This window comes from Rhea pennata, chromosome Z (assembly GCF_028389875.1).
Source record: "Rhea pennata isolate bPtePen1 chromosome Z, bPtePen1.pri, whole genome shotgun sequence".
Classification (NCBI taxonomy): Eukaryota; Metazoa; Chordata; class Aves; order Rheiformes; family Rheidae; genus Rhea; species Rhea pennata.
The window spans coordinates 69,344,855-69,372,569 of record NC_084702.1 but is presented as its reverse complement, the minus strand read 5'-3'; the positions used below and the strand labels follow the sequence as shown (position 1 = coordinate 69,372,569).

The 27,715-nt window shown below is 43.0% G+C and overlaps 2 protein-coding genes across 4 annotated transcripts; one reads left to right on the top strand and one right to left on the bottom strand.

Annotated features, from left to right (window-relative positions):
* The first annotated feature begins 24 nt into the window (after positions 1-24).
* RXFP3 (relaxin family peptide receptor 3) lies at positions 25-14,750 on the top strand. The gene is made up of 2 exons (XM_062599261.1): positions 25-1,370; positions 11,083-14,750. The coding sequence occupies exon 1, from the start codon at positions 25-27 to the stop codon at positions 1,360-1,362; it is 1,338 nt and encodes a 445-aa protein (XP_062455245.1). The 3' UTR covers positions 1,363-1,370; positions 11,083-14,750.
* SLC45A2 (solute carrier family 45 member 2) lies at positions 9,781-27,129 on the bottom strand. 3 transcript variants are annotated; one of them, XM_062599258.1, is made up of 7 exons: positions 26,356-27,129; positions 25,086-25,262; positions 22,435-22,757; positions 18,369-18,512; positions 17,139-17,262; positions 16,008-16,213; positions 9,781-13,506 (listed from the first exon to the last, which is right to left on the bottom strand). In XM_062599258.1, exons 1-7 carry the CDS (start codon positions 26,912-26,914, stop codon positions 13,282-13,284), a joined length of 1,758 nt encoding a protein of 585 aa, XP_062455242.1. In that variant the 5' UTR covers positions 26,915-27,129; the 3' UTR covers positions 9,781-13,281. The 3 variants fall into 3 exon arrangements, with proteins under 3 accessions (XP_062455242.1, XP_062455244.1, XP_062455243.1); XM_062599260.1 differs by having other exon boundaries at positions 22,672-22,757; XM_062599259.1 differs by lacking the exons at positions 9,781-13,506; positions 16,008-16,213; positions 17,139-17,262 and adding an exon at positions 17,288-18,056.
* Between the last annotated feature and the right edge of the window lie 586 nt (positions 27,130-27,715).

The following is a 27,715-nucleotide window of genomic DNA, read 5'->3' as shown; positions in this document are numbered from 1 at the left end:
ACCCGCCGCCCGCCCTGGCGCGGGATGGCGGAGCCCTGCGAGCCCGGCCCCTGCTCGCCGGCCGCCGGCGCCAAGGGGGTAGCGGACGGCGACGCCTGGGACATGTCGCTGAGCTTCCTGGAGGGTGCCCCGACGGGCAACCGGAGCAACGTGTCCTTCCTACAGCTCCTCAGGAACATCAACCTGGAGCGAGCCGACGGGATGCAGGGTGACAGCTCCGACGTGTTGCGGATCATCATCTCCCTGGTGTACTCCGTGGTGTGTGCCCTGGGGCTGGTGGGCAACCTGCTAGTGCTCTACCTGATGAAAAGCAAACAAGGCTGGAGAAAGTCCTCCATCAACCTCTTTGTGACCAGCCTGGCAGTGACTGACTTCCAGTTTGTGCTGACCTTGCCCTTCTGGGCAGTGGAGAATGCACTGGACTTCAACTGGCTTTTCGGAAAGGCCATGTGCAAGATCGTCTCCTATGTGACAGCCATGAACATGTACGCCAGTGTCTTCTTCCTCACTGCCATGAGTGTGGCTCGCTACCGCTCTGTGGCTTCAGCCTTGAAGAACCAGCGTCGAGGTGATCCACTGGGCGGCTGCTGCTCTGCCAAGTGGCTTTGTGCACTCATCTGGGTGTCAGCCATCCTGGCTTCCCTGCCCCATGCCATTTTTTCCACCACTGCCACCGTCTTTGATGATGTACTCTGCCTTTTGAAGTTCCCTGAGGGCCGCAGCAGCAATGCCCAGTTCTGGCTGGGGCTGTACCACATCCAGAAGGTGCTGCTGGGTTTCGTAGTGCCACTGGCCATCATCAGCCTGTGCTACTTGCTCCTGGTGCGTTTCATCAGTGACAAGCATGTCGGCAGTTCCTGCAGCGGCCCCAGCACCAAGCGCCGTTCCAAGGTGACCAAGTCAGTGTCTATCGTGGTGTTGTCTTTCTTCTTGTGTTGGCTGCCCAACCAAGCGCTCACACTGTGGGGCGTCCTCATCAAACTCAATGTGGTGCATTTCAGCACTGAGTACTTCCTCTCCCAAGTGTACCTCTTCCCCATCAGTGTGTGCCTGGCGCACTCCAACAGCTGCCTCAACCCCATCCTCTACTGCCTCATGCGCCGGGAGTTTCGCAAGGCACTGAAGAGCCTCCTTTGGAGGATCACCTCACCTTCCCTCACCACCATGCGCCCTTTCACCGACACCACCAAGCCTGAGCAGGAGGAGCAGGCCTTGCATGCTTTGGTGCCTGTCCACCCCATCACTGCTTCCTCGCCCAGTGTGGCTGTCCAGCCCGAGCTGGCCTACTACCCGCCGGGGATGGTGGTCTACAATGGCCGCTACGACATGCTGCCCACCGGCTCCTCTGAGCAGCGCTGCTGAGAGCAGCAGTGAGCACTGGCGGGGGGGGGGGGGGGGCGGGGGGAGGGGAGAGGAGATCTGAGGGGGAGGGGGTCTGTGAAGGATGTGGCCCTGGGACATTGCATTCCTTGGAGGGACAAGTGGAGGGAGGGACAGGGGTGAAGGAGGACTTCTGCATGGGAGATGCTCTTCAGGGATTGTGCCTGCTCTTGGAGGCTTGTTAATGGAAATTGTCAGCTTGAAAGTGTCTAGAGAACAAGAAAAGGAGATGGTTGTGGTGGCCAGGGAATAGGGATGTCTCTAGGAGATGATCTTGAGCACTTGCACCTGTCCCGGGGAAGAGGAATGGAGAGGGTAATGGGGCCCAAGTTGCAGGCTCCACGGAGGATGTGCAGGGCACCATGGGGAAGACTGGGAAGCCTCGTCTGTGCCCACCACCTGCACTCCAGCCTGGAGCTGCAGGCAGCGAGGGGCCAGCAGTCCCCCACCCGCCAGGGTGCACATGTGTTTTGTGGGGAGGGAGCTGGGTGCTTTCTTGCTGCTGAAGGGTGGCACAGCAAGCGGTGCCAGCCTGGCTGTAGCCACTGCTCCCTGGGCTCCAGCGAGGACAGGGTTGGGACCATGTCCCACTGCACACCTGCCCCCGTGGGAACAGCTGGGACAAACGGGTCCGAGTCACCTGCTCACTCAGGTTTGGCTCCTTTCCCTTCTCTTAGGGCACTGGGAAAGTGCTGCCAGACTTTGGCAGAGCAAGAGAGGAGCAAGCGCTGCTCCTCCCCACCCCCCCATCTGCTTTTCCACCTTCCTATCACCGCTGGCAGGATACACAGCAAACCAGGGAGCCAAGGAGAAGCCCGAGGATGGGACTTTCAGCTGCGGGGAGAGGTGTTGCTTTGCCTGGGTTGGGAGGGGAAGGTGTGAGTCCCCCCAGCATCGTGGTCCCCAGCCTCCTCCCCAGCTGCAGAGGGGAAACCCACCACCCGAGCCGTGTGCAGCAAAGCAGGTGTCTCTCCGGGGCCCTGAAGAAGAAACCAGGGTTTCTTTTTGCTGTGCTTCAGACTAGTAATTCACTCCAGGTAATCAGCACAATTGTAAATAAAGAGAGGGAGATGGAGGGTGGAGAAAGCAGGCACTTCAAATTATTTACTCCAGGATACTTCTGGGCTCAGCTAAAAGTGAGCCACGAAGGCCGATGTTCTGCAAGACTGCTTGTAAGGGGTCTGCATCGATACTTGCCAGAGTTTCGGTTACTGCATGCTCAAATCCTCAGGTGTGAGCAGCCTCAGAGCCTGCAGGTCACTGCTGTCACGCACGGGAGAAGAGCAGGGACAGGGGATTGTCCCGTTGACTGTCCCAAAGGAAAAAATGGGAAAATAATTTGGGGTTGGTCTGAAGTGAGCTTTTAAGGGCATGAAAAAAAAGTGTCATTTCAAGCTGTGAAACTTCTTATGGCAAGGCTATGTATTTCTTTTTTCTTTTTAAGGTTTTTAAAAATTAAAACACTAATATTAATTATTAACATTAATTTTAAACTGAAAGGTCAAAAATACTTCCTTTAAAAGATGCAGAAATTGAACAGTTCTGGTTTTCCCACCAAAATGCAAGTTCATTAATACCTCAAAACTGCATAGGGGATGAATATATGAACACAGTATCTGTAATCTCTCTCTACTCTCCCCCTCCTTGCACCTGCAGCCAGATTCCAGCATTTGTCCAACTCTGCTAAAAACTGTCTCTGCAGAAGGCTGTTTTTCACCTCTAAATACTGATTCAAACTAAAATTGCTATTTCTGTCCAGTCAACGTTGCATTGCCATTAGTGGCAATTATGTTTTGCAGACTCCTTTAGGTTTACTGTACATCAATAATTCCCGTTGTAGAATTCAGGTTTGGGTTGGAAGCTGCTGGCTCTGCTGCTTGCAACGAGAAGCTGCTGTTTCTTTTTCAAGGCAGTGGAGACTTTTACTGCAACCTTGGGCGCTTGCTACCTAGGAAGATGCTGTAGTATTGCAAGGTGGCTGGAGAAGAACCATGGAGGTGAGCTGGCAGCTGAAGGACTTACTTGTACAAATGCAGAGACTCTGAAAACCATTGTGTGAAGCTATATGCACAGAAGAACTTGGGGACCTAAGCACTGTGCCGCTGCCCCTCTAGGTTCCTAAATCCCGAGCAGCTGCTGATTGAGATCTGTAGGTACTTACAAGGTGGGTGGGGTGGGGGGCTCAGTAAAATTTCTTGTGCCTAGAAGTCTGCTCCTGAGCATGTCTGAATCTGTTTAAGTCTATGGCATCCGCCTTGTGTGCGTTTCCCTGTGATCCCTCTGGCAGGGCTGGCAGCAGGGCGAATCTCGGCTGAGGGAGCAGCCTTGCTCGCCAACACGTGCGCCCCGCTCTCAGGCCCTGCTGTTAGGAGGAGCTGTAAACTTAGTTAATCCCCCCCCCCCCCATCTCCTTGCAGCTGTGTCTAGCTACTCTTCTGCTCTCCTGCCTTCAATGCATGTGCAGCCTGTGCTCTCTTCCCTTCCCTTTTCAAACACTACATTGGTGGTCTTCTGAGCTCTTGCTCACAATCCGGGAGACTAAACTCCCCCCCTTCCACATCCCTGGGGCGTTACTGAATCTCTGGGCTGCCATGTGTTCCTAGACTGCAGACTGGTTCAGACTGTTTGGCTTGAAACTGTTTCATGCTGCATGAGTTGCTCACCTGGATCAGGAAGGGAAAGAAAACCGTTGAACATTATTTTGCAGCCTAGTGGTTAAGATGTGAGCCCCAGAGAGAAAGTGCCAGGATGTTTTTTCTTGTATAAGTAAATTGCTATAAAATGCAGCAACATAAATTGGATCCAGGTCTGGATTCTAGGTTTCCTGTTTCCAAGGACAATGATTAACCACCTGACAGTGTAACGGGACTGTAAAACACCGGACTTGTTATTGCTCCCAGCCCTGGTTCAGTTAATATTTCAGTACACCATGCAATGTGAGATTGCTTTCACAGCCTGAGAGCTTTCCAGCCCCATAAATCTAGCAGCCTAATGTGTCAAAGGATTTGCAAGGGATGCATCTGAGTCTTATATATTTGAGGAGAAAGCCCTAATGCTTGTGCTAACAGATAAATGACAGCTTCATGGTTGTTGTTATATGAGAGCAAGAGGCTGTGAACACCTATCTTCAGAACCCCGACAGACCTAAATTAAGGAGTGGCGATGGATCTTAAGACCAGATTCGTTTCTTAGTGTTTGCTTTTGACCATTAAAGTTTCTACTCAGCTTGCTGGATGCTTAATTCCTCTCCTCAGATGCTTAAATGGCCTTGTGCATTTCGTAAAAAGTTTCTGGGTATCTAAATCACAGCCTGATAGCATTGGTTAGCAAACTGCCTAAAGGATGTTTTCTGCAGTGTTCAGCGTAACAGAATATATATCCTTTTGTAGACATCAGTTTACACATAATTCTAACTGAGCAACACAGCACTATAAAACAGATGGTACTCAGAACAACCCATGGTTAGCTCAGAACACCAGCAACATACCACGACCAAAGCAAGCCCCGAATATCTGGTCACTAAAGATATAAAAACCTTACATATGGCAAATTACCCCAAAGAGCAGCAGAAAATCCTGCATGTATAGAGAGGGGCTGGAATCTGGACTTAGAGGACTCCTCTGCCTTAAGCCTCTGATCCACTAGATCTAGGTCGTGGATCTGCCCTTTGAAAGAGGCACAACCCATCCACAACCGGTCAAGTGCTGGTTTGTGCCTGACCTGCAGTTGAGGCTGCACAGCTGGTCTGTGCGTGCCCAGCATCGCTCTGGCTGTGCATGTGCAGGGATCATGCCTGTGTGGGGCTTTTATTTCATGTGTGCAGTGAGTCCCGGCTCTTGCCACGTGAAAACCGGGCCCCGTGTTGCAGAGGTGGTGGGACCGGCCTGTGCGTTGCGTGCCCTGGGGCTGTCTCCCTGCAGGTGCACACCTACCTGGCATCCGGCCAGAGCAGAGGGTCTTCCCAGCTCCAGCTTTGAGGTTACACATAAGTAGCAACAAATCCTAGTGGGTATCAGGGCCATGGGGGCAGGAGTCCTAAGTAATTAATACAATACTCTCTAAAAATACTCCTGTCTCCTACAAATGTTCATGTTTTCATTTCTAACCATCACCTTTTCATGGATTGAAATAAACACCGCTGAAGGATTGAAAACAATATCGACAGTTCTTAAGGGATTTTCAGGATCTGGCCTGTTCTGCCAGAGATTCCTCTTGGGGTGCTGTTAGAGAGGTCCAAATTGTGAAGGAAGGACAGGAACCCAACGGTGCAGACTGACCTCTAGTGACAACCTGGAGGAACCTCTAAAGCCTTGATATTCTGACTAGGCACTAGCTTCACTTTGGGTGGTTAAGGACTTTAAAATATTTACCTCCAAATAACTAAGCAAACTCTTAATATGATAACAACCTCCAGTTACATCTCCAGATTATCCTTTGAAATATCTCTTCAATGGAAGAATTACTTGACTTTCTCCTTGAATTATTTTGGCACTCACTTTAACGGGAAAAGATCCAGTACCCTTCATCCCATTTCACTACTTTCTGCTTTATAATTTGATTAGTCAGTTGAGTCAGCCTGTACAGAAAACTCTGATCTAATGGGTGTCCATGAGCTTGAACAGGGATATATATGGGTGCAGTTCAGTTCAAGGATGCTAGATTGAAAGCTTGGCTCTGCAGTTTTTGGTGAGAATTATTTCTCTTGTGCTTCAGAAGAGAATTCTTATTAATCTGATTGGAAGGGGCTATTGAAAATATCTTTTTGTCACAATCATTCAGTTATAAGAGTCTCTTCCAATAACATTTCTCTGCAGCAGTCAGTGCAGTAGCTGTTGAGACAAGGTCTCCAGGAAAAGGCTGCACCGTCAGTTAACTCATTTCTTTGCCAAAGTGTAGTTGTTAACATGCCATAAACATGTTCCCTAATTGCAAGGAGTTATTTTCCTTACAATAGGCTCTTTCTGATCCATACAAATTTTCACATCTTTGCAGGTTTCTCAGCCTATATTTACAAGCTGCTTCAGAGTAATTCCCCAAAACTTAACTATAAAATACAAACTCTTACAGGATGCCAGAGTAAATTGGGCAAAACACCAGCTGGAGATAGAAGCCATTTATTTAGTTGTGCAAGCTTTTTGGAACCTTGACCTATCTGTGTGGGGAGTGCTAACAGAAAGTAAAGGTGACCCACTGCAGGTTATTCACTGTGGGAAATAACAAAATAGAGGCAGCTCACTCAAATAGCCTTTATACATCAGTTCCTAGTGACAATGACTGTTTCTGCATGAGAGCCTGTGTCGTTCCTTGCACAGGCCCACTGAATGAATACATTTATTGCACAATGATCAAATTAGCTATTCAATACCGACTTCTAGTTTCACTGCTCAATGAACCTTTCCATGCTCTTGTTCCAAAATCACATCAAACCTGATGCTAGATAAAATTGGAATCTGGCAGAAAATGACTACTCTCTATATTTGCGAACGAGGCTCTAATCAGCTCAGATGATAAGAAATCTGAAAATGAAATACCTTCAATTTTCTTTTCAGGCTAAATCCTAAAGCTGAGAGAATTAAGTTGCTAACAATTTATAGGTACCAATAATTACCCCAGGGTTAACGTGATGAGAAAATCGTGTTGGTCTAACCTGATAGCCTTCTATGAGGAGAAGACTGACTTGGTTGTTGGGAGGACAGCAGTAGATGTTGTTTATCTCAACTTTAGTAAGATTTTTGACACTGTCTCCCATAATATCCTCATTAATAAACTGATAAAGTAAGGGCTAGATAAAAGGGCAGTGAGGTAGATGATTGAAAACTGGCTGAACTGCTGGTCTCAGAGGGTTGTGATCAGCAGCACAAAGTCCAGCTGGAGGCCAGTGACCAGCCATGAGCCTCAGGGGTTGATCCTGGGGCCAGTACTGTTTAACATCTCCGTTAATGACCCGGATGCAGGGACAGAGTCCACCTTCAGCAAGTTTGCAGGTGATACAAAATTGGGAGTAGGTGTTAATACGCTAGAGGGTTGTGCTGCCATTCAGAAGGACTTCAGTACGGTGGAGAAATGGGCCAATGGTGGGCCAAATACCTGATGACAAGAGTAAAGAAGATAGAGCCGCACTTCTCAGTGGTGCCCAGTGACATGATGGGAGACAATGGGCACAAACTGAAACATAGAAAACTTCATCTGAACATAAGAAAGCATTTTTTTTACTGAAAGGGTGGCTGCAGACTGGATAGCATTGCCCAGAGAGGTTGTGGCATCTCCATCCTTGGAGATATTCAGAAGCTGTCTGGACAGGGTCCTGGGCAGCCTGCTCTGAGCTGGGAAGTTGGACTAGATGATCTCCAGAAGTCCCTTCCAACTCTAACTATTCTGTGATTCTATGATGGCAGATAAAATGCTATGAATATGTCTTTATTCCAGTACAACAGATTTGGCATGTGTCTGCATTGTTTGACATTTATTCTGAAAAATCTCTAAGAATTTTTTTCTCCTCAGATCATCTCCTATGAATACTTAAATTTCAAAACTGTTTTTACTGGTTTTTATTTCTTTTGAAACTGTTCGGAGGGGCTCAGAGGAAATGCACTTTTCCTTTTGTCTCATAAGACATTCTTTACGAATCTCCAGTCCCTTACTTACAGGCAAATCCAGTGATTTATACAGGGGTAGAGAGCTACCAAAGTGTTCCTGAACAGAAGGGGACAAGCATCCCACAGCTCTCAGGACATACTTGCTGTATTGAATAATTGCTGAACCTGTACAGCTGATCATCAATAATGACAAGAAGAAGAAGAATCTAGTTTGAATTTCAAAATGGGGATTATATTTTCAGGGACAAAAAATAAGATATTGCATTTTGAGCACACAATATAGAATCATTCCAAGTCAAATATTACTAAAGGAAATCATAAACACGATTCAGAATCTCTCTCAGAGATAAATATAGTTTTAACAACTGTTTTATTGCCAAGTTTTGCAATGTTATGTCAGTTCAAGAGTATTTGGGATGTATTTTTAAAGCTCTAGCTATTGGGATCAAATGTTACATTAGAATCTCAGCACTTTTCAAAGAAACAAGTACATCTTCAGCCCCTAAAATCTAAGGAATCTGGTAACTTGCAAATCATATTGCAAAGCAATATTTCTTGTATTTAAAAGTCTCAGACCTGAACACTGAAATGAAAAGCAAAGCATCTGGGATATGTCGGCACTTAAACAGCAATCTGCCAACCATGCAACTCCAGGCTAGTGCTCCCAGCCTTTAAAAAGAGGCACCACTGCCACAACCTTCCGCTTTTTCTCGTGCCACTACACAGATCTCGTGCTCTTGCTATTTTTTCCCTTTCCCACTCAGCACTAATGAACAGAGGGACCTGAGAACACAGGTGCTCAAGAAGTTGATGCTGCCTCCTCTCCTCACTACTGCTGCTCTTGCTTCCCAATGCACCTTACCTGTTAGGAACCAGAACAACAAAAATTCCTGTGCAGAACAAATAAGGGGCAGCTGCACCACAGGTTTGCATCTCAGCTTTAGCTGTGAGCCACTTTGCACGGTGGCCACGGCTGCCGAAGGCTTGCGGGCCAGAGGCCAGCAGGGTCAGACACTACATGCGTCCTCGGTGGACTCTGATGGCCACACATCCAGATAGCAGTGTCTCCATCGGCATCATGTAGCTGGGTTAGAGGTAGCAGCAAGGAAACTTGGATTTGTTGTTTAGATACAGAACTGAACTGCAACACAGCATCGTTATAAGGAAACTTCAAAGGAAGAAGTACTCAGGTTAGAAAGCCATGCAAGAAAAGGCAGCTACGAGGCTCTGGAGAAGTGCTATAATGTCATTGAACACTGGGGGGCAAACAAGCACCCTGCCTTTCGGAAGTATTTAACTGATCCTTGCTAACACAGCAGCCCCAAACCCTCTCTCCCTTGGAGCGCAGTCATAGTCTTAAGTAACTCGCTCTTCAAAAAACTGCCCATTTTTTAGAAAAGCTAATAGATCTCTACTTAAAATTGACAGACAGGATCTGCTTTTCTCAGGCAGTCAGGCGTGGCGAGCACTGAACTGTTATTTTCCTTCTTCGCAAGTAGTTGCATGGAGCAAACACAAGGCAATACTCGGTTTGATGTCTCTGTATGACGTGAAGGCATTATCATTGCTACACACATAAAATATTAATACAGGGGGACTAATAAATTCATTTTCAAAAGGGAACTTAATAGAAATGCAATATACTTTGCATAACTAAACAAGCAACGTATGAAACTGAGTACTCCGTAGAAGACACCAGAATTGAGAAGTTTTTCTGACAGTTCAGTCTTGACAAGTGGCCCCAAGTGTTTGCTGCTTAAACAAAGCAGCAGCAGCTAGGAAATGAGAAACAAATGCTGGAAACTTAAGAGGGAAATGGTTTATTCTATAGATCTATTTTTATAGCTTTATAACGACAAAAATTACTTGAAGAAATTTTACAGCAAATGCTTTCACCCTCTTCCTTCATGGAGCAACCCATCTACAGTTCAGAAATATCAAATTCTGTCACTGGCACATCTCTTAGTTACACCACTTTCTCTCTATCTTTTGACATGTTACAGGGACTCGTAATGACTTGCAGACACCAATGCTATAACCGAGAGGTCTGCCAAGGCAAGAGACATTTATGATTCATCTTGACTAATGTAGTTTTATCTTGAAGTGTCTCCCACAAGCCATTTGAGTTGCTAGTTTTCAAGGAAGTCAAAGAAACCTAATGAGATCACTGTGAGAGACAGAACGAAAATTGGAAAAAATAACTGTGGCATTACTAACACTGCAAGTACTTTAAACAAGAGAACATAGATTTCCTTGAATCTTTTACTTGTATGACCGGCCAGTTTGTTAAAGGGGAACAAATGATACACATTCCTAAGGAAAAAAAGAAAGGATCAGGAAGATAAGACAGCTGACTTGTTCTCTGCTTTGTTTCCTTCAGCTGTTACTATCTATTTCTGTTGAAATGGGAGGGAGGGAACCTTGATTATCTCAAAATTCTCTTTTTTCAACTAAATTTATTCATTTGCCTAAATGCACTACAGATAGGACGTATAGGAAAGCAAAACTAGATAAGAAAGACCAGACTCAGTGATCTTTAGACACTTGCATCATCTTAATAAAAGCTGATAGAAGGTGTAATAACTGATCACACTGATAATTTGATCCAAAGTCTAAATTCATTCATTTAGTACAGAAAACACAGAACTTTTTAAAATTAGTAGAACCACAGTGCAGTTCCTCAAAGCCTGTAATATATCTCTAGTGCTATTAGAAATATTTACTTTCTTCCTTCTCAGGAATTTGTAACATTTTAAATAGCTTTCACTGGCATCTGAAATACATTTTTGGCCTCACAATTAGCATCATCATAATTCTTCTGTTTAAATCTTTTTAAACATAGTGCTTAGTTTTCTGGCTGCTTGCTACTTTGAGAAAGACCCATTAAGCTGAATATTATTTGGAAACAAATTTAGCTAGCTTTTATAGGGAGACTTCCAAAGAAAAATGAAATCAATTCTGTTCCTTATAGTATAGTGTGCAACTAATTTTAAAAGGAAAGATCATGAGAAATATGATAACTTCATCCCTTGAAACAGCCACCTCCGAACAGATTTCTAAACAGAACCATTGATAAATGATGCTCACATCTCCCTTCTCTTCACAGGTTCACACTTCTTGTTATGTTGCTACAGATCTACAGTCAGTCCACAGGTCTCCATCAATGCCAGCTTTCTCTGTGTGTAACGGAAGAGAGAGAGTGCAGACCATCCAAATTTTCATGCTTTGATGGCATTAAACCTTAAAGTATTGACAAAGAGATAGGTGAACATTTCAAGGTTCCTTTCCATGGCCTCACACTGGCATCAGAGCTATCCTACAGTTATTATCCTCTTAGTTATCCTACAGTTCCCTTTAAAATTCCTCCTCTCGTGAGATCTGCTGAGTTAAGGTGAATTTGTGAGTTAACAATGGTAATGTTTGAATCGAGGTATTTGTCCTGCACTTTTTTTGCTGTCTCTTGTATGTCCCAGTTGAGGCCCTTGTGCTCCAGCCCATCTCAGCATCTACAAAGGGGCTTGAGCACAGTCCAGGGACTCACTCTTGCAAGCTTTTCACATCAAGGGGTGTGACAAGAGAGGGACTAACAAGGAGCCACAAAATGAAAGAAGCCACATAACTTGGCTTTTTCACAGGGAGGGAGGAAGGAGCTGTGGAATAGGTAAGGTCTGCCTTGTTTTGAGCGTACAAGGAGACACAATCATCAACATGGAAAAGCAGATGAGCCTTCCATGGGCTTGTTATAATTAATAAGAGTTTACTCTAAGGGGGATCTCTTTTTTTCCTGAGAATAAATGACTCACCATACTCTTCAAAAACAAACAAAAAAAGAGGATGAAGTTGGTGCACCTGTGCAGAGACATCTTCATGCTCAAATTAACCATTTATATGTAGAGTTGCCTGTTTATGCAGAGCCACCCTACCCAACAGTTAGGATAACTGAACAGCCTTGATTACACATGTGCAACATTTCAGGAAACATCTGGCAACAATCCTTCTCTGTGTCACTGTTCATTAGTAATACTGTATTAGCAGATGACTGCATGCAGCTTAGCACATAACATAGTAAATGGATTTGAAAATTTCCAGGATGGAGGATGCACAGAATGAATACAGAATTTCATTTTCACAAACACAGGATCTTTGAAATTCTGGCAATATCATAAAAATAAGAATGAAGCTCCATATGCACTTAAATACAAATAATTTGACTTCAAGATTTACTGTATTGGTTAGAGGTACATCTGTACAACAATTCATAATAGTGCTTTGCAGAACAGAATTAAATTACAATATTCTATAGAGAGCAAAACACATTTCACTGAAAGCTAGACACATGCAGGAATATAGAGAAAACTGACATACTACATTAATTAAGGTAAATACTGTAATACCCAACATGAAGATTCGTGAGGCTTACAACCATTCATAAAATTCTTATTTTGGCCTAGATTATTCTGAAGTATTGAGGTCAAGTGGCCAGACTTTTCAAGAACGAAGAAACTGTAGCTGCTTCCTGTAGATGAATTGTTTAGGTGCCTAAACATGGATTTGCAGAGCATCTTTAGGCAGACTTTTATGACAAGCTCAGCTAGTGTTCTCCTTTCATTTATACATAAGCAGCAGGATACAGTATAAAATAATTGCTTTACTGTAATATGTTATGCTTTTAAGCAGGAGCTTTCAATCCTCCTTAAACTCCAACCACCTCTCATACCCAAATCTGCTTCTGATAGTAGCTGGGCAGTAACTGATCCCATTTAACAATACTGCTAATCACAACATCAGAGCACTATGGCCTTTGACACCTGTTTGATCCTCTTGCAGCTTTTGTCTACTAAAGGGAATAGCTCCATCTTAAAAGATAGTTTAAAAATACGATAAGCAACAGCCTTCATCCTAACTCTGTCCATTTTTATTACTTTTTCAATTTATCACATACTTCATTTATTAACTTCCACAAATTCCTAATAAGGAGTATCTTAACGACAACTCATACAGGGTATCAGGATACCATAGGAATACAAGCCTTAATGTGTACAAGTGAATTAATACATTGGGGTTAGTATGAAGTAGGTAATAAAGCAGTCAAAATACAGAAGTTTTCAGTTTGAGGGCATTAGGCTGCCAGCTTTACCAAGAGTCTCCACTTTGTGGATAAGAAATGCTCTGGAATTGCAACCATTCCAAGGAGGTAAAAGAAGAGGACGTGCCAGCAATCTCAGTGTGGCAACAGCACCAGTGCTACTGAACCAGAAAGAAAACGCTCCCCGGCGGTGAATTTCTTCCAGCGCTTCACACTGCTCTACGCCACGTATCGAACGCAAAAAGCAACAAAGCAGCAGCCGATCAGTGCCACGGTAGATGCTGAAATCATAGTGACCACACTGCCGGCAACACTAACCAAGAGCCCAAGGCCCACGCCGAGAATGATCTGGGCCAGCTGGACCATGCAGGTGAGCGCAGCACAGTCAATACCCTTCCCTCGCCCATGCTCCCTGGCTTGGTCTCCATCCGGCAGCTTCTGGTTCTGCAAAGAAACACAAAACAAAGCCCAGTGAAATATGAACGCTACTAACCGGCAGCTCTCGGCCAACGCTTACAGGCAGCGCTCCTGTCGTGACCCCCAGGTGCAGCAAGACAGGCCAACAGGTCTCTGTTTTCCACCTTGGTTTCATTCTGCCAGCCCTCAGAGGTCGCACTCGGAGCCTTTACAAGCAACGATGACTGTCCAAGCTCCCCTCAAACTGTCCCGTTTCTCCCATCAACTATGTTTCCCTCTATCCTTTCTCTCAGAGGAAGAAAAGAAACTTGGTGAGAAAGTATTACCTTTTCCTTGAAGTTTGGGTCTATTTGAACTCCAGCACAAGGAGAGAGTTTCACAGTACAGAATACCCCGTCAAGGATACTTTAGCTCCAACCCTCACATGCTTAAAGGAGAGCCGCAACGGATGTTGAGAAGAGTCATAACACACGCACATCCCACGCACATAAAGATCAGAACTGCTTGTCATGGAGCACTGTGCTCTGAAGTCATGCTTCAATGCTCAAAAAACACTTCAAAACTAACATCTTAACATAATGGTTTTATTGCTGGAAAAAAGACTTGAAAGCAATGCCCAGACTAGGATTCTACATTACAGAAATCCATTATCAACTACTGACATTTGAGTGATTTACATAGCAGAGCAACCGGCTTCATTTATCATACATGAGCATCTACCCCGAGAAAGAATTATTCTGGTTTTGTTGTGAAATTATTTGATAGTTCACACATTTACAGTTCCTGTTGCATAGGCTGTTGAATGCGCTGTAATAGACAGAGCTTCCGTGCTCTATGGTAGGTGAGCTGCTGTCTCCTGATATCCAAATGCTCTCAGTCATTTGGATGCTTTTTGTTTTCCCCAAGACCTTATTACATTGCATTTGAGATGTTACTGCACAAAGTTCAAAAAGTATTGGAGAAAAACAGCTATTCTCTTCCAAATCCAGTACACAAAACTGAATTTGGATCCTAGGGAACACAAAGGAATCGAAAGGCCAGTACTTTAAAACCCAGCATGTGATTTTGGTACAATGCATACTGGTGGAAAATACTCTTTGTCTACTTTATGTTCGGGAATAATATGGTCTAACAATGTCATTTCATCTGAGGTATTTCAAACTTTAAAGACAGTATTTTTAAAATTATTTTGAAGGGCTTTGCCCAGTGTCCTTATGTGCCAGTAGATCTGAGTACAATTATGTGAATGTGTAAATAAATGCAATCTTGCACTTGATGCTTCCTCTTTATTTTTTCTATCTTGTCCATTATAGAAGGTTTGAGATAAACCTAATTTTGATAATATCACATCTAACATGAAATTCTATAGCATGTTAAATGCAATGTACTTGCATTTAACTTTGCAAAGCAAGTACCACTAAAGGAGACTTTACATGACATGAAGATCCTGCTGTGCCCAGTAACATGACATAAGGGATGCAGGTTCTTCTAGATTTTCTTTGGAAGCAGGATTTCACACTGGGGAGGACCAAAAACCAACTCCGGACATTAGAGAAATGAGAACATGGCATGGTTACAAAACAGGAAACAGAAACATGTCTGAAAAGGGGTAAACATTTATTTTGAGGCATGAGGCCACAGGAAAGAAACTCCCTTCTGCCTGGTCAGGAGAAAAGCCCTTGATGGTCTCTTCGTGCCCTAGGCTGGGGTGGTTCTTACACACCCCTCTAAAGCATCTATCACTGGAGGCACAGGCACAAACCACAGAACTGAAACAACCAAACATTCTGTTCCAAGCTGGTAAATTTTCTTAAAAATGGCTATTCTCATATAAGAAACATATTCTTGTAGGCATGTAATTTAGTACTAAACTACATAAAATTGTTTGCACTTGAGTTGCCTACTTTTATTAGCGAACAGTTTTTGTAACACTTTGTAGTCAATTAAAATTTTTGTCATCCTTTGCAGGTTGGTTATTAACTCCAGGGACTCAAAAGTCACGTCCTCCACTAATATGAACAGGTTAAGCCTCCCTGAACCCAAGTTTGGCAGGGTTACTCAGTCTGAGCCCCAGACCTCCCTTTTGCTTTTGAAAACAGAGACATGCATGCACACGGCTGCGTACGAAAACAGTGGTTTAGATTTGATCCCCAGGACAGCAGCCCTTTACCCCAGACTGGAGCCCTGTGGTCTGTGTATTGCTTGAACGCATCCTGGGATTGCCTTTGCTTCAGCTGTAATGATAAATAGTTGTTTGTTTCAACACATCACTGAATTTGGAAAATTTGGAATGGGACCTTAGCAAAAAAGTAGTATATAGTTAAACCTAGCTTATAATGTTAATATGGCTAATTAAAGTCCTGAAGCTCTCTCTGTCAGAAACTTTCTTTTCACAGCATCTGTGTCACCATAAATAGCTTGAAATTATTACTAAAATCTTTCTTCCAGTTCTATCAAATTTTCTCCCCAAACAGACTAAACAGAGCTTGCCAGATATAAATGTATTCTTCTGTAGGCCTTGAACTCACCTCTTCTTCCCTGTGATACTCTGCAATGAGGTGGAATGGCACTGTGTACAGCGTGCTGGACATGACACCGAAGAGGGAGCATAGAGCCAGAGTGGAATAGATGTTGGGAAATAAGCCAATTAATCCAGTGCCTAATCCAAAAAGTAGGTATCCTGTGAAATAGAGTCCCTTTAACCCTATATATGGCAGAAGGGCTTTCTGCAAGTCTGCAAAAAGAAAGGGAAAATGGTGATGAGACTTATAAGAGGTTTCCTTTTGTAAGATAAAAGGAAAGGAAAAATCTTATAGATTTTGGAAGTTGCTTCAAATAATTGTGAGTATAAACTTGCAGCAGAATACTTCTTCCTGACTTACCTCTCTAGAAAAACTCAGAATACTCTTATTCTGAGTTAAGCAAGTCCAGAGAAGAATTAGTTAACAGGTATTCTATAAGAACTGCCCTGGCTGGCAATTCACTGTTTGATTATAACACAAGCACCTACCAATAACCTCTCACAGAGTTGAGAAAGGTGCCACACAAATGCCTTTATTTAAGATCCAAAGGGAAAAGGATTTCCATCAAGCCTCTTTTAGATGCTCGGTTTATCCCCCCAAATGCTACTAATCAGATTTTTTGGACAGCAAGTAATTTTTTTTAATCCTGAGTAAGAACTATGGTAAGATCTATACGGGGAACTGGCCTAGCATGCTTACATGCAATTCTGCAGAGTAAGGATCATATTTTTGGCAAGAAATTCTACTGCATTGTGAAAAAGTTATTTTGCGAAGAAGCATTAGAGTGGCCTTCTGAGAACCTATAGCTACATGCTGCTATGTAAAGAGCATCTTAGAATGATGCTCGTGGCATCCATTTCACCCTAGTATTTAACTTTAGGATGATTTTCAATGTTCAGAGTCAGTCCACATATAGAGCAATGCCTTACCCCCAAAATGACCCCACATCATGAGGTCTGGTCAGGAATTGTTCATGTTGAGAGACAAGTTTCTAACAATAATGAGAACGCACCATTTCTTTAAGTTTCAGTGTGAAAAAACAGTTAATTAGGGATCATTTTGTTCTTTTAAACAATGGCAAACACATTTAAACACTGTTTCAAAGTACAGTGTTGGAGTACGTTCCAGAGTACTTACAAGAATAGAGCGACGAAAAAATTGCATTGATGCATAGTCCCCAACATCCAACTTCTACTCCTCTTTCATAGGCAAGGTAAAGCGTGGAGTTACGAGGTGCGTAGGGACTACCCTGGTATACAACCTGAAAGAGACCACAGAGATCAAGAAGGCAAGAATGTGCTGCACGTATATAATATCTTCTTACTGGGGCTACATGGCACCCCAACACAGGCTCTCATCCTTGGGCCATTCTTCTTCCTCCACACCTCCTTTCTTGTCTTAGCCTCTCTCTCTCATTTTTTCTTTTTTTCAAATCTTTTTTGTTTTGTTCTGTTTTCTCTTCCAGGCTTACCCACATACACTCATTTTTCTACTCAGTCTCTCTGGGAGTCATTTTCTTATTCAGTTTCTTATCCAGGCAAACATTTTTTTTTCTTTAAAGTTGTTCATATACACTGCAGGAAACAAAAATTCCCTCTCACCTAGAGAGAAAAGAAAAAGGCAAAGAAATATGTGATAATGCGTGGAAACCACAGAAAAGAGGAAGTGGCAGTGACAGGACTGGTGCTGGAAGGAAGGAAGCAGACAGGATCAGATAGGTGAGCATCGCTGAGAAAAGACGGAGGGTCTCACTGCCTGTGAACAGCCAAGTAGAGGGAGGACTTGAGTATCGTGAAGGCAAGTTACTGGCAGAAGGGACTCATCCAGGGAAGGGTTTAAACAGATATGGCAGGGACAGTCAAACTGATCAAGGGGACGAGAGCCTCGGGCTGCAGATCCAAGCAGTTCGACGAACGCAAAGAGCTGCAGAGGCCGGCGAGGCTGCCACGCTTCCACCTTCAGATGAACGGCCTCGCTCGGGCAGGCGGTGCTGGGCAGCGGGCAGCAGGGGCTGAGCAACATCTGTGCTTCTTCAGTCGGGAAACCTGCCCGTCTCTGAAGCCAGAACGGAGGACAGATGTGTTTGGAGCGGCTCTGAGAGCTTCATTCTGAGCAGTGAAATAGGTACGAGTACCCTTATAAACGCAGAAAGCCTGATGCCCAACAGAGTCCTGAGAGCAATCAGCTAGTTTACAGAACTCTTGTTTGGGCACTCCAGATACAACCGGCTCTGACATCACTGTTATTTCTTCAACTTTATAACATATTCTCTCTTTTTCTTTCTTTCTTTTTTTTTTTTTTTTTTTTTTTCCTATGGAGCATGAAATGCTACAAGTAAAGAAAAGCAAAAGGATTTTATATTTTTACCTGTCCCACGAAATCTGTGAAGAAGAGCATGTTGGACAGGAAAGCCATCCATCCGAAGAGGTGGCTCACGCACAGATTGCGGTAGTGGGATGGCATGCTTAAAAGTGTCTTCAAGAGCGATTTAAGGGTCATCTGCTGCTGAGTCTAAACACAAATATTTAACACTAGTTAACAATAAACTACTTAACAATAATACTATATTACTGCCCCAATGGCTAATAAAATAGCTCACAACAAATGGAGAAAGCCTCATCATCTTTTAAATGCCAAAATTTCTAAGTTTTCTATTTGTTTTTGCTAGAAAGGATTGCTTGGGTGTACTGAAAGCCCTTCCACATATTTTCTATTTGTCAGAGCCAATTCCTAATAAAGTCATCTGAAAGATTCACAGAGACATTGGGAGAGTTGGAGTACATCATTAAGGATAAAAACATTTCCTGCTGTTACAAACAATCAGTAGGATTATTATTTACTTGTAGATTCAAGTGAAAATTTTCTGACAAAATAGATTCTCAGTGGAAAATTGGAGTTTCAAAAGAAAAAAAAAATTCTTCGTGAAGACAGTCAGCTTTCCACTGAAAATTTAAAGCTACCATGGGGGGGGGGGGGGGGGAGGGAAAAAAGTGAAATCAAAATATTTCCTGAGAATTAAGAATACTGCAGTTCTGAGACCTTGCTCCATTCCCTTTAGTGTGTTAAGCACCCTGGAAAACTTCACTTCTTCTGCTGCATCATTACCATGCGATCCATTACACACCATCTACTCCCCATTAAGCAGGAAGAGACTGATACATCCCGGGAGATGCAGCACCATCCAGAATCCTAGTGCCCAGAGGATGCAAGTCCCAGCACCCGAACACCTCGTCCCATGGGAGAAAAGAGTCAGTTCAAAATCACAACATTACAGGTACTGGTTAACAAAATTTTCCCGATGGAAAAATAAAGTTTCTTACTATCTTCAATACCCCATTTTATCTCCCTCCTCCTCGGTCTCAGCCCTAGACCCAAAGACTCTCTCCCATTCATCATCTCATTTGTATATTAAGTACGATGAGCTTGCATTTTTAATACAGTAGGTGTGCTGTCACACATTCATGACTTACAAATATTGCTACTTTAAAGCTCCTGCATGATTCTTTGCTTTTAAAGAAAAAACATTTTGTTCTGTCTATGAGTGATGGAACATTTCCAGTTTTTTCTAGTAATGTTTGGAGTCAACAGTGTTGGGAGAGTTGGTAAGGGGAGTTATACAGTCATTAGATGTGGAAGAACCAAAAAAGTTATGTTCATTACTGGAAAGCAGAATTTTATCTTAAATTTGCTGTAAGCTGATGAAAATTTTTCCCATCTTTGATGCTCAAGTTACTTTTCACAGTTCTGCTGTCCTTTGAACTAGGTTATGCTGCTAGCTGTTCTATGAATAATCACGACGTAAAAGGTTGGAAAATACTTTGCTCCAGTGAGAGGTTTTTAATCCTCATAGGAATGCCAAAATTCAAGTTGCTGACTTTTACCTTGAGCTGCATATTGTCAAAATCCCTTGGAATTTGTTTTGGCATCACTGTCACTTTTATCTGCATTTTAAATAAGGTAAGCTTTCTATTGTACTATCGTAATAAAAAACAAAACATGTTGACTCATAAGTCAAACTTAACTCATTATTTCAAGGATACTGTTGTTTGAGCTGGCATATATAACTTGTTCAACTCTTACACATAGTTCTTTAAAACAGCCTTTCCAATCAAAGGGTCAGGTAATTACAGAGGACACTATTGTAATAATCACAAATCACAAATGATCACTTGAGAACCAGCCAGAAATAGTTGTTTTCTATTCAGATATTTTCAAAAGTGGAAATGGAAACACAAATGTTTAATGCATATATTCAATATATACCAACACACAAATCCTGCACTAAGATTTTTAAATGAAGAGCTGAAGTTTGGCTCAGGCCTCTGTTTAAGTGACTTACCCTTCAATAGCCCAGAGTACCCAACCATTTTCTCTATAAAATCAGTAATTCAAGGTCTAAGGAAGCTTCATAGGGATACATGGGAATCAATATGACTTATATTTTATGGCAGCAGGTCCTGAGTAATTTGTCACTAAATTAAAGAACAAAAATGGAATCATTTTGGATGTCTTTTCCTACTGTAACAAGTCAAATCTCATTAAATAACTACAGGGACTATTAGCATGCAAGAGCACAGTCCTTAATTCCAAAGAAATAGGACCCTAATGCCTGCAGCAAAAAAAAAAAAAAAAAAAAAAAAAAAAAAAAAAGACACAGAAAAGCAGGAAATCAAACCATTTTTTTTTTCAAGGAAGCAATTACAGTAATAAACAAACTCAGAAAACATGTGCCACACGAGACAGGCCGTTCCTGCAGTGAGAGAGTGTCTAGAATTTATAGCAGCCCGGGCACATCAGAGAAACACTAGCTGGGTCAAAGCACTCGGCCTCGGACGGGCCGTTCACCGCTTGGGCGGTGGGACAAGCCAGAGCAGAGGGGACAGCAAAGCGTTACTGGGGGTGTCAGAAGCCCCTCAGTCAGTGGGATCAGTTCTTGCAAAGGAACAGGTTCACCCCGTTGCATAGCCTGCTCCCCTTGTTTTCACTGGAGCGGCTCTTTCTTCCTAGCGTATCTTCCTTCATCTCAGAGCCTGCGCAGGTCACACAGTGCCACGGCATTCAGCACCTCCGGCAATCCTAAGGCTGCTCGGGGCGAACAGCGCTGGCGAGGGGGGCTGCCTGCTGTGGCTGGCCCCAGCCGGGGAAAGGCAGGGAGCGCTGCGGAGCGCCGGCGGTATTCTGCTGGCTGCTGGCAGCGATACTGCTTTGCTGCCTGCTCCCTGTTGGGTTTGTCTGGTCGTCTCCTCAGGCAGCGTTTACCTTTTATTCCACCTTTGTGTAGTACCTGGTGTAATAATATTGTCATTTTGGTTAGGAATACTAAGTGCTACTAGAATGGAAATGATGAAGAGTAAAAGATAACAAATCCCTTTTGTTTATAGCTTAAACATGGATTTAGGTTTCTAACTTTTAACCATCTGCACATTCTCAGTATTTTTTTAGCTGATGTCCCAAGACTTATTTCAGGGATAGATGTCCATAATGCTAAGAGATCAAAAGTGAATTTAAAACAAAGGACAACTGTTTTGTTACTTACTGTTATACCAGGAACCAAACGTGCATTACTAGCTTTTGCTTACCTAGGATACCATGAAAGTGCAGTCAGGATTCCTAGCACTGCAAACCATCAACAAAACAATAAAAACTATTATCTGTTCCTAAGACTATTCTCAAAATGTGATCTCTAGATATTTTTCAGGCAGATTCACCTTTTCCTTGTTGCCTTAGATTGAAGTAACATCTTGTGAAAATGCAGCATGAATAAAATGCCAGTGATGATTTGCAAGCACTCACTACTCCCTTCCACCCCCCAAAGTGGTTCTCCCAAAAACACAACTACAACATCTTAATAGAAAACCAAAGCTTTGGAAGGGAGGCAGTGTTGCTGCAAAGCTGAACAGCAGTTTTAGCTGAATTAGTGTTGCCAACAGGTACTTGCTGAAATGCTGAGCAGCAGCGTTCCTGGAACATTTATCGGCATAGGGAACACTTCATATATACTATATGTGTAGGTGCTGTTAACTTTAATGGAAGCTACAGATTTAAATCAAAGATTAATGATATCTAGCTATTGTACATAATATGTTTTGAGTTCTACAGTGATTAAAGGACGAATTATATCCTCTCGAGGAAACATGCATGAGGAGTTTCTGCTGTGGGTCAGTACAGAGCAGAAACTCCAATCTGGTTCTCTCTCATCCCTGCAAAATGTTCAAAATCTGCACGACCAGTCTGTCTCTGTCTCTTCTGTTGAAATTGCTGTATAAATACAAAATAGAAAGGAGGCCAAGGGGAGGCTGACTCATCTTGGTGGAGGATTTTTTTCTGAGATAGGGTTCCATTTCAAACAGTCAGCAGTAGGTAATTAAACAAGGGTAATTGATGGTCTCCAAGCTTGAAATGATATGGGTTACAAAACCACCTCTGCACTTACTTCTGTATGGGATGGACCAGAGGATTTCCTTGGTTTAGGTGCAGCCTTTATTTCAGTACACGCCGATTTTAAGCAACCATTCTTAATTTCCTGTATGGAGTTATACTGACAAGGTTCATCCACTTCCAACAAGAACTTGGTCTCTTCACTGTCATATCTGAGAGGGACTTCAGGGATACTGCACAAGTGTACAGTAAGGCAGACTAGGAAAACTAAGGCTGCGAAGAAGAACATCACCTGGAATTCCGATATCAAGTGATGTCCCAGTATAGTCTGACTCCAGTCTATAGCACCTGTCAGGTAACCTAGGGCTCCTCCCAAACCTACAGGGAAAAAGAAAAAAGAAAAAGAAAAAAAAAAGCAGGGAAGACAAAACTAAATTATTGGCAATTTTAAAATAAATGAACAATACATGTTATGCTCAACATGATCTCTAGAAATGACTGAATAATTGCCCTTCAGATATCAATAAATGTGGGAAGAAGAACACTGAGCTAATCACACATGTGAACAATTACCAAATGTGTCCTGAAAAACCTCTCCAGCTCCGGTGGACAAAGCTCTCCATGAAATGGCTGAGCATATAGCAACACGGCTCTCTACCCCTTTTGTAGCAAATATTCTCTGAGTCTTATTCAGAAACATTTCTCTGAGGCTTTCTTCTCTCTGAAACAATGCCTAATACAAAACAAAACTCCATAGCCATTTGTTTTTAGTGTGCCATAAATATAAAAGATTTCACAGAACAGACTAAATAGAATTTTTGTATTATATCAAGGCTATCTGTACTTTAACCTTGTAAAACATATTTTATACAGATGAGCACAAACTGAAATACTGCCTCCATGTGAAATTTTCAAAAAGGAAACAAAATCAAAAACATTTCTTTGTAATCATCACAATCCAAGTACCTTATCTCTAGAAAAAGGAAAAAAAAGAACACATACAAATGTGAATTTCGTTTTACTTGTTTTCATCATCTCAGGAAACAAAAATCAGAGTAAAAAAAAGAGAATACTATCTTGTCTCTTGAAGTCAGTAAAATTAGAATTCAGCTTTTTTTAATACAGTTTCTTTTTTTGTTATTAGTGCACGCTGTTTCAGTAACACAGGAAAATGTGCATCATGTACAGCACAGAGCTTTGGTCCCGGAAGCAGCTTTGTACGGTCCTGACATCTTGATAACCAGGTGATTCTGAACGGTGTGAAATGTCAACCAGCACGGAAGCATCTAAAGGAATGGCAAGTATTTCTACTCTTCTGCCTAGGAGAACTGAGACAGGGTATGGCAGAACCAGTCTGCCGAACAAAAAAGAAATGGAGGTAAAAGGACCTACCTCTGCTTGACCTAGCAACCATGTGATTGTACTTTCATTCTGCGATTTCTGTACTTCCTTCCCTTTTGGGTCTGATTACGGCCTTCCTTCACCCACTGAACGGTAGAGGGGCTGTATCCTGGCTCGTTCTACTGGGCTTCAGAGGGACTGCACCTGTGCTTGTTCTAACGAAAAACAACTAAGCTGGTAGTGATCTTCTTGAAGAAATACAACACTAAATTTTTGCACAGTGGTCAAAGTTTTATATTTGAGATCTTTATATACTCTTTTGACTAAAAGTTATGATACTGGAATGCGCAGTGGGAGTGTTGTACATCGGATACATGCAGCATCTCTTCTCAGTGATCATAAGTCCTTAACTGCAAAATATTTGGCTTCATGTTTGGACCTTAAAAGTGATGAGCAAAATCTTGGGGATATTTAGTGTAAAAAGAAGGAACTAAACTGGGAGCCAAAATAACTCAGTATCTGAAACAGAAGCTAGAGAAGAGAGGCAAAAAGAAGGATACTTTCTGTGTCTACTCTGGATAGTACAAGGAGCAATGAATCTAAGTTGTAGGGAATAGATATGAAGGTTAGATTTTAGGGAAAACTGCCTTACGGTAAAGCCAGTGAAGCGCAGCAATAGCTTGCCTTATAGGGGCTAGAGAATCTCTGTCGCGGGAGGATTTTAAGAAAAGAGCAATTAACTATCAGGAAGGGTTTAGAAGGTGCTGGACCACGTAACTGCAACATTTCAAAACATGTTTAAATGCCATCAAATGAAACAAGGGCCTGGACTGAACTCAATGTTGTTTTGTGAAAGTTATGAAGCTATGAATTTTACACAGGGTCTCTATCTTTGTACAAGAGGCTAGTATATATTGAAGCATTGCTGACAAATGCGAACCAACCATACAGCTTTGTGTATCGCTTGCTCTGCGTCATATACTGAGCCAAAATGTTGTTTATTTTTAACCTTCTGTGGCAAGGAAACAAGTTGCATTCCTTAATTTTTGCTTCACCAAAAAGTTTTTTTAAAAATCAGAACAAAGTAAATACACACCACTTTGCTTTCTAAAACAATTAATTGCTCTTAATTTAACCACAGGTATGTTGCTGTAAATATTTAGCCTTCTGCAGCAGAACCGCTGTAGCAGCAATCACAAGTTGCTGTTCTTTGGAGTAGTAAAAACCCAGCAACAAAAGACTCGTGACTGAACGCAGGATCAGATGATCAGTTCATTGAAGATTAGAAACACAGTCAGAATAAAATCCATGCAATTGCCTTCCCCTCCATCCACAGGTAGGGAGGAAAAGAAGGGATCTGAGTACCTGTAAGGAGGGCATGGTAATGCAGACCCTTCTCTTTTTCCTGATGAGAGCAGACATCAAATAAATACGCTTTGATTGGGCCATCAATAAAGTCAGCTGCAAAGTCAAAAAGCACTACTCCGACCATGGTAGTGACTATTGCCCATGTCTGCCGCTTGTCTCTCTCAGCGATGAAAGCTACAAAAAGAAAAAAAAAACAAATTCTGACAACTTTCACTTGCTTTACAAGTATTTTTCTGTATACAACAGTGCCATGTTCTTCAAAAATCAATTTTTATCCTTTTTGGTACTTCCAAATAAAAACATTTCTCAGTTCTCTATGGGAGAGCAGTGACACAAGAGCTGTATCCACCTGTGCCAGCTGATATCCAAGAAGAAGCACAGCTGAGTTTGTGCAGGGCTGAGACTTACTGCCTTGGGTCAGCACAAGCTCCAGGTACTCCACAGTCAAGAGCATCACTAGGTTTTCTTTTTTTTCCTTTATACATGCATTGCATGCTCTAGTAGCCTCAATCACATTTTGTATTGCTTTTTTTATTTCACATTATTTATCCCTTCCTTCCACTGTTTCAGATGATCACAAACTATGACATCTCTTTTTTGGGCACATGAATGCCAGTATATACATCAATGATACCCAGGAACAGAGGATAAATCAATCTATAAAGACACACTCCTCCCCACACTGACAAATCACAATGACAACATCAAGACTGAGAAAGTTGCAACTGAAATACCAACAGCATCTAGGGATGTCAATCCTATTTGATTTTGCACATTCCTATTGCAACAGCTTCCAAAAAGTTGTTGATTTCTATTATTCACAAACACAACACGTCCCTGAGTCAAGTCAGTGCTGCAGTAATTACAGGTATATATTTTGAATGCCAACACATCTCAAATAGGGATTAATACATACTCAGTTTGGATGTGTACTGCATTATACAAGCAACATCTACCGTTAAATTTAATATGACATATTTTAGTTCTTAAAACCCTCTGGGCGCAAGCAGCACTTGGCTTTTACAAACTGGTGAGCGATCACATCAACATACAGTACATAGTAATCGCATGGACAAACTACAGAACAGTCAGTATGTAACAGGCAGTATCAGGATTGAGCTGGTATAAAGATCATACTTTTCCTCAGCTCCTCCGAAGCAGCTGAGTAATGCAATACTCAATTTTAAGAGGGAAAAATCTGAATCTTTGGGATTCAAAAGGCTAGCATGAGTTTATTTTGTCAGCACAGCACACGCCCCTCACTCACCTGAGATCATCACGTCCCCATTGAGGTACAAAGCCATGCCTAACAGCATTATGATGCCCAGACCCAGAATGTAAGGTCGCCTCCTGCCCCAGCTAGATGAGCAGTGATCACTGGCTGAACCTACCACGGGCTGCAGTACAAAGCCCAGGACAGGGCTGATGAGCCACACCAGGCTGTAGAGGTTCTTGGGCAGCCCTACAGTGAGCAGCACCGGCGTGACGAAGGCGGCCTCCACGGCGTAGCAGAACTCGCGGCCAAACATTGCCATGCTGTGCATGACCAGCCTTCCTGTCCCTTGTTTGCCTGGCTCCACTGTTCCAGTCCTTGCCACAGACTGCAGCATAGCCTCCTCCTCCCTGCTGTTGTCCATGTCAGCCTTGGCCACCTCAGAAGGGGGTAGAGGAGCCCCATAGAAACTCTCTTTTGTTAAGGTCATCGCTCTGGCTAAGTCCAACACGTCGGCCGCTGGCGGGGAAGTCAGTGCTGCCTGCTCCGGCTGACATGGAGCCCAGATCATATGCCCGGGGAAGTCGGTCCGCGCTGGGGGAGGGACTCGCATACTTTCATGGCTCTGCGATCACAAGTTATGAAAGGAAGGGGGCGGGGAAGCATGCGTTAGCATTTGCCGATCTGCTCTCGTGGGTGTCCGCACAGCTCCCAGCCATAACTAGATGATGATTGTTAAAGTGGGGAACAGGCACAGACGGGGTACCTCCACATCACACGGGTGAGGCGCAGGACTAGCCGGACACAAGCTGTTCTGCTGGTTTCTGTAAGACAACGACGATACCCAGAACCTAGAGCCCTTTTTCCGTCCAGCGAGCAGCCTGAGCACAACACAGCATCCCAATTTCCTGGTGATTAGAAGGGTGGCTGGGGGGGGGGGATCTATATTCATATGTTCAGCAAAGGATTTCAATGCACTTTAGGAAGATAAGCAAATTATCTTACCCTGGAGTGTAAGTGACCTTACCCTATCTACTACCCTGCAGTGTTAGTGACAGATAAAAAAGCTTGACAGAAGTCTGTCAAAAGGCAACTGTTGAATATTTCTGTGTTGGTTGTGTGCCACCCTCAATGCAACTGATTATTTTCTTTGTTTCTGAAAAAAATAAAGCGGATCAAGATCATCTAATTTTTTTTTAATAGTCTTACCTGCCACAGAAGTAGTAGTATTTTTGGCAAGAGAACTGGAGGATTCAACAGAAATCTGTAGTGACATACCAAAACCATAGAGTCACTCAGCCACCAGAGTGAGGCAGCTAATCCAATCTATACTGAAGTTAACAGGACTTTTCAAATTGGCCTCAACGGTGTTGGGTCAAAACCGAGACGCACTGTAGATTACACTTGACAATGC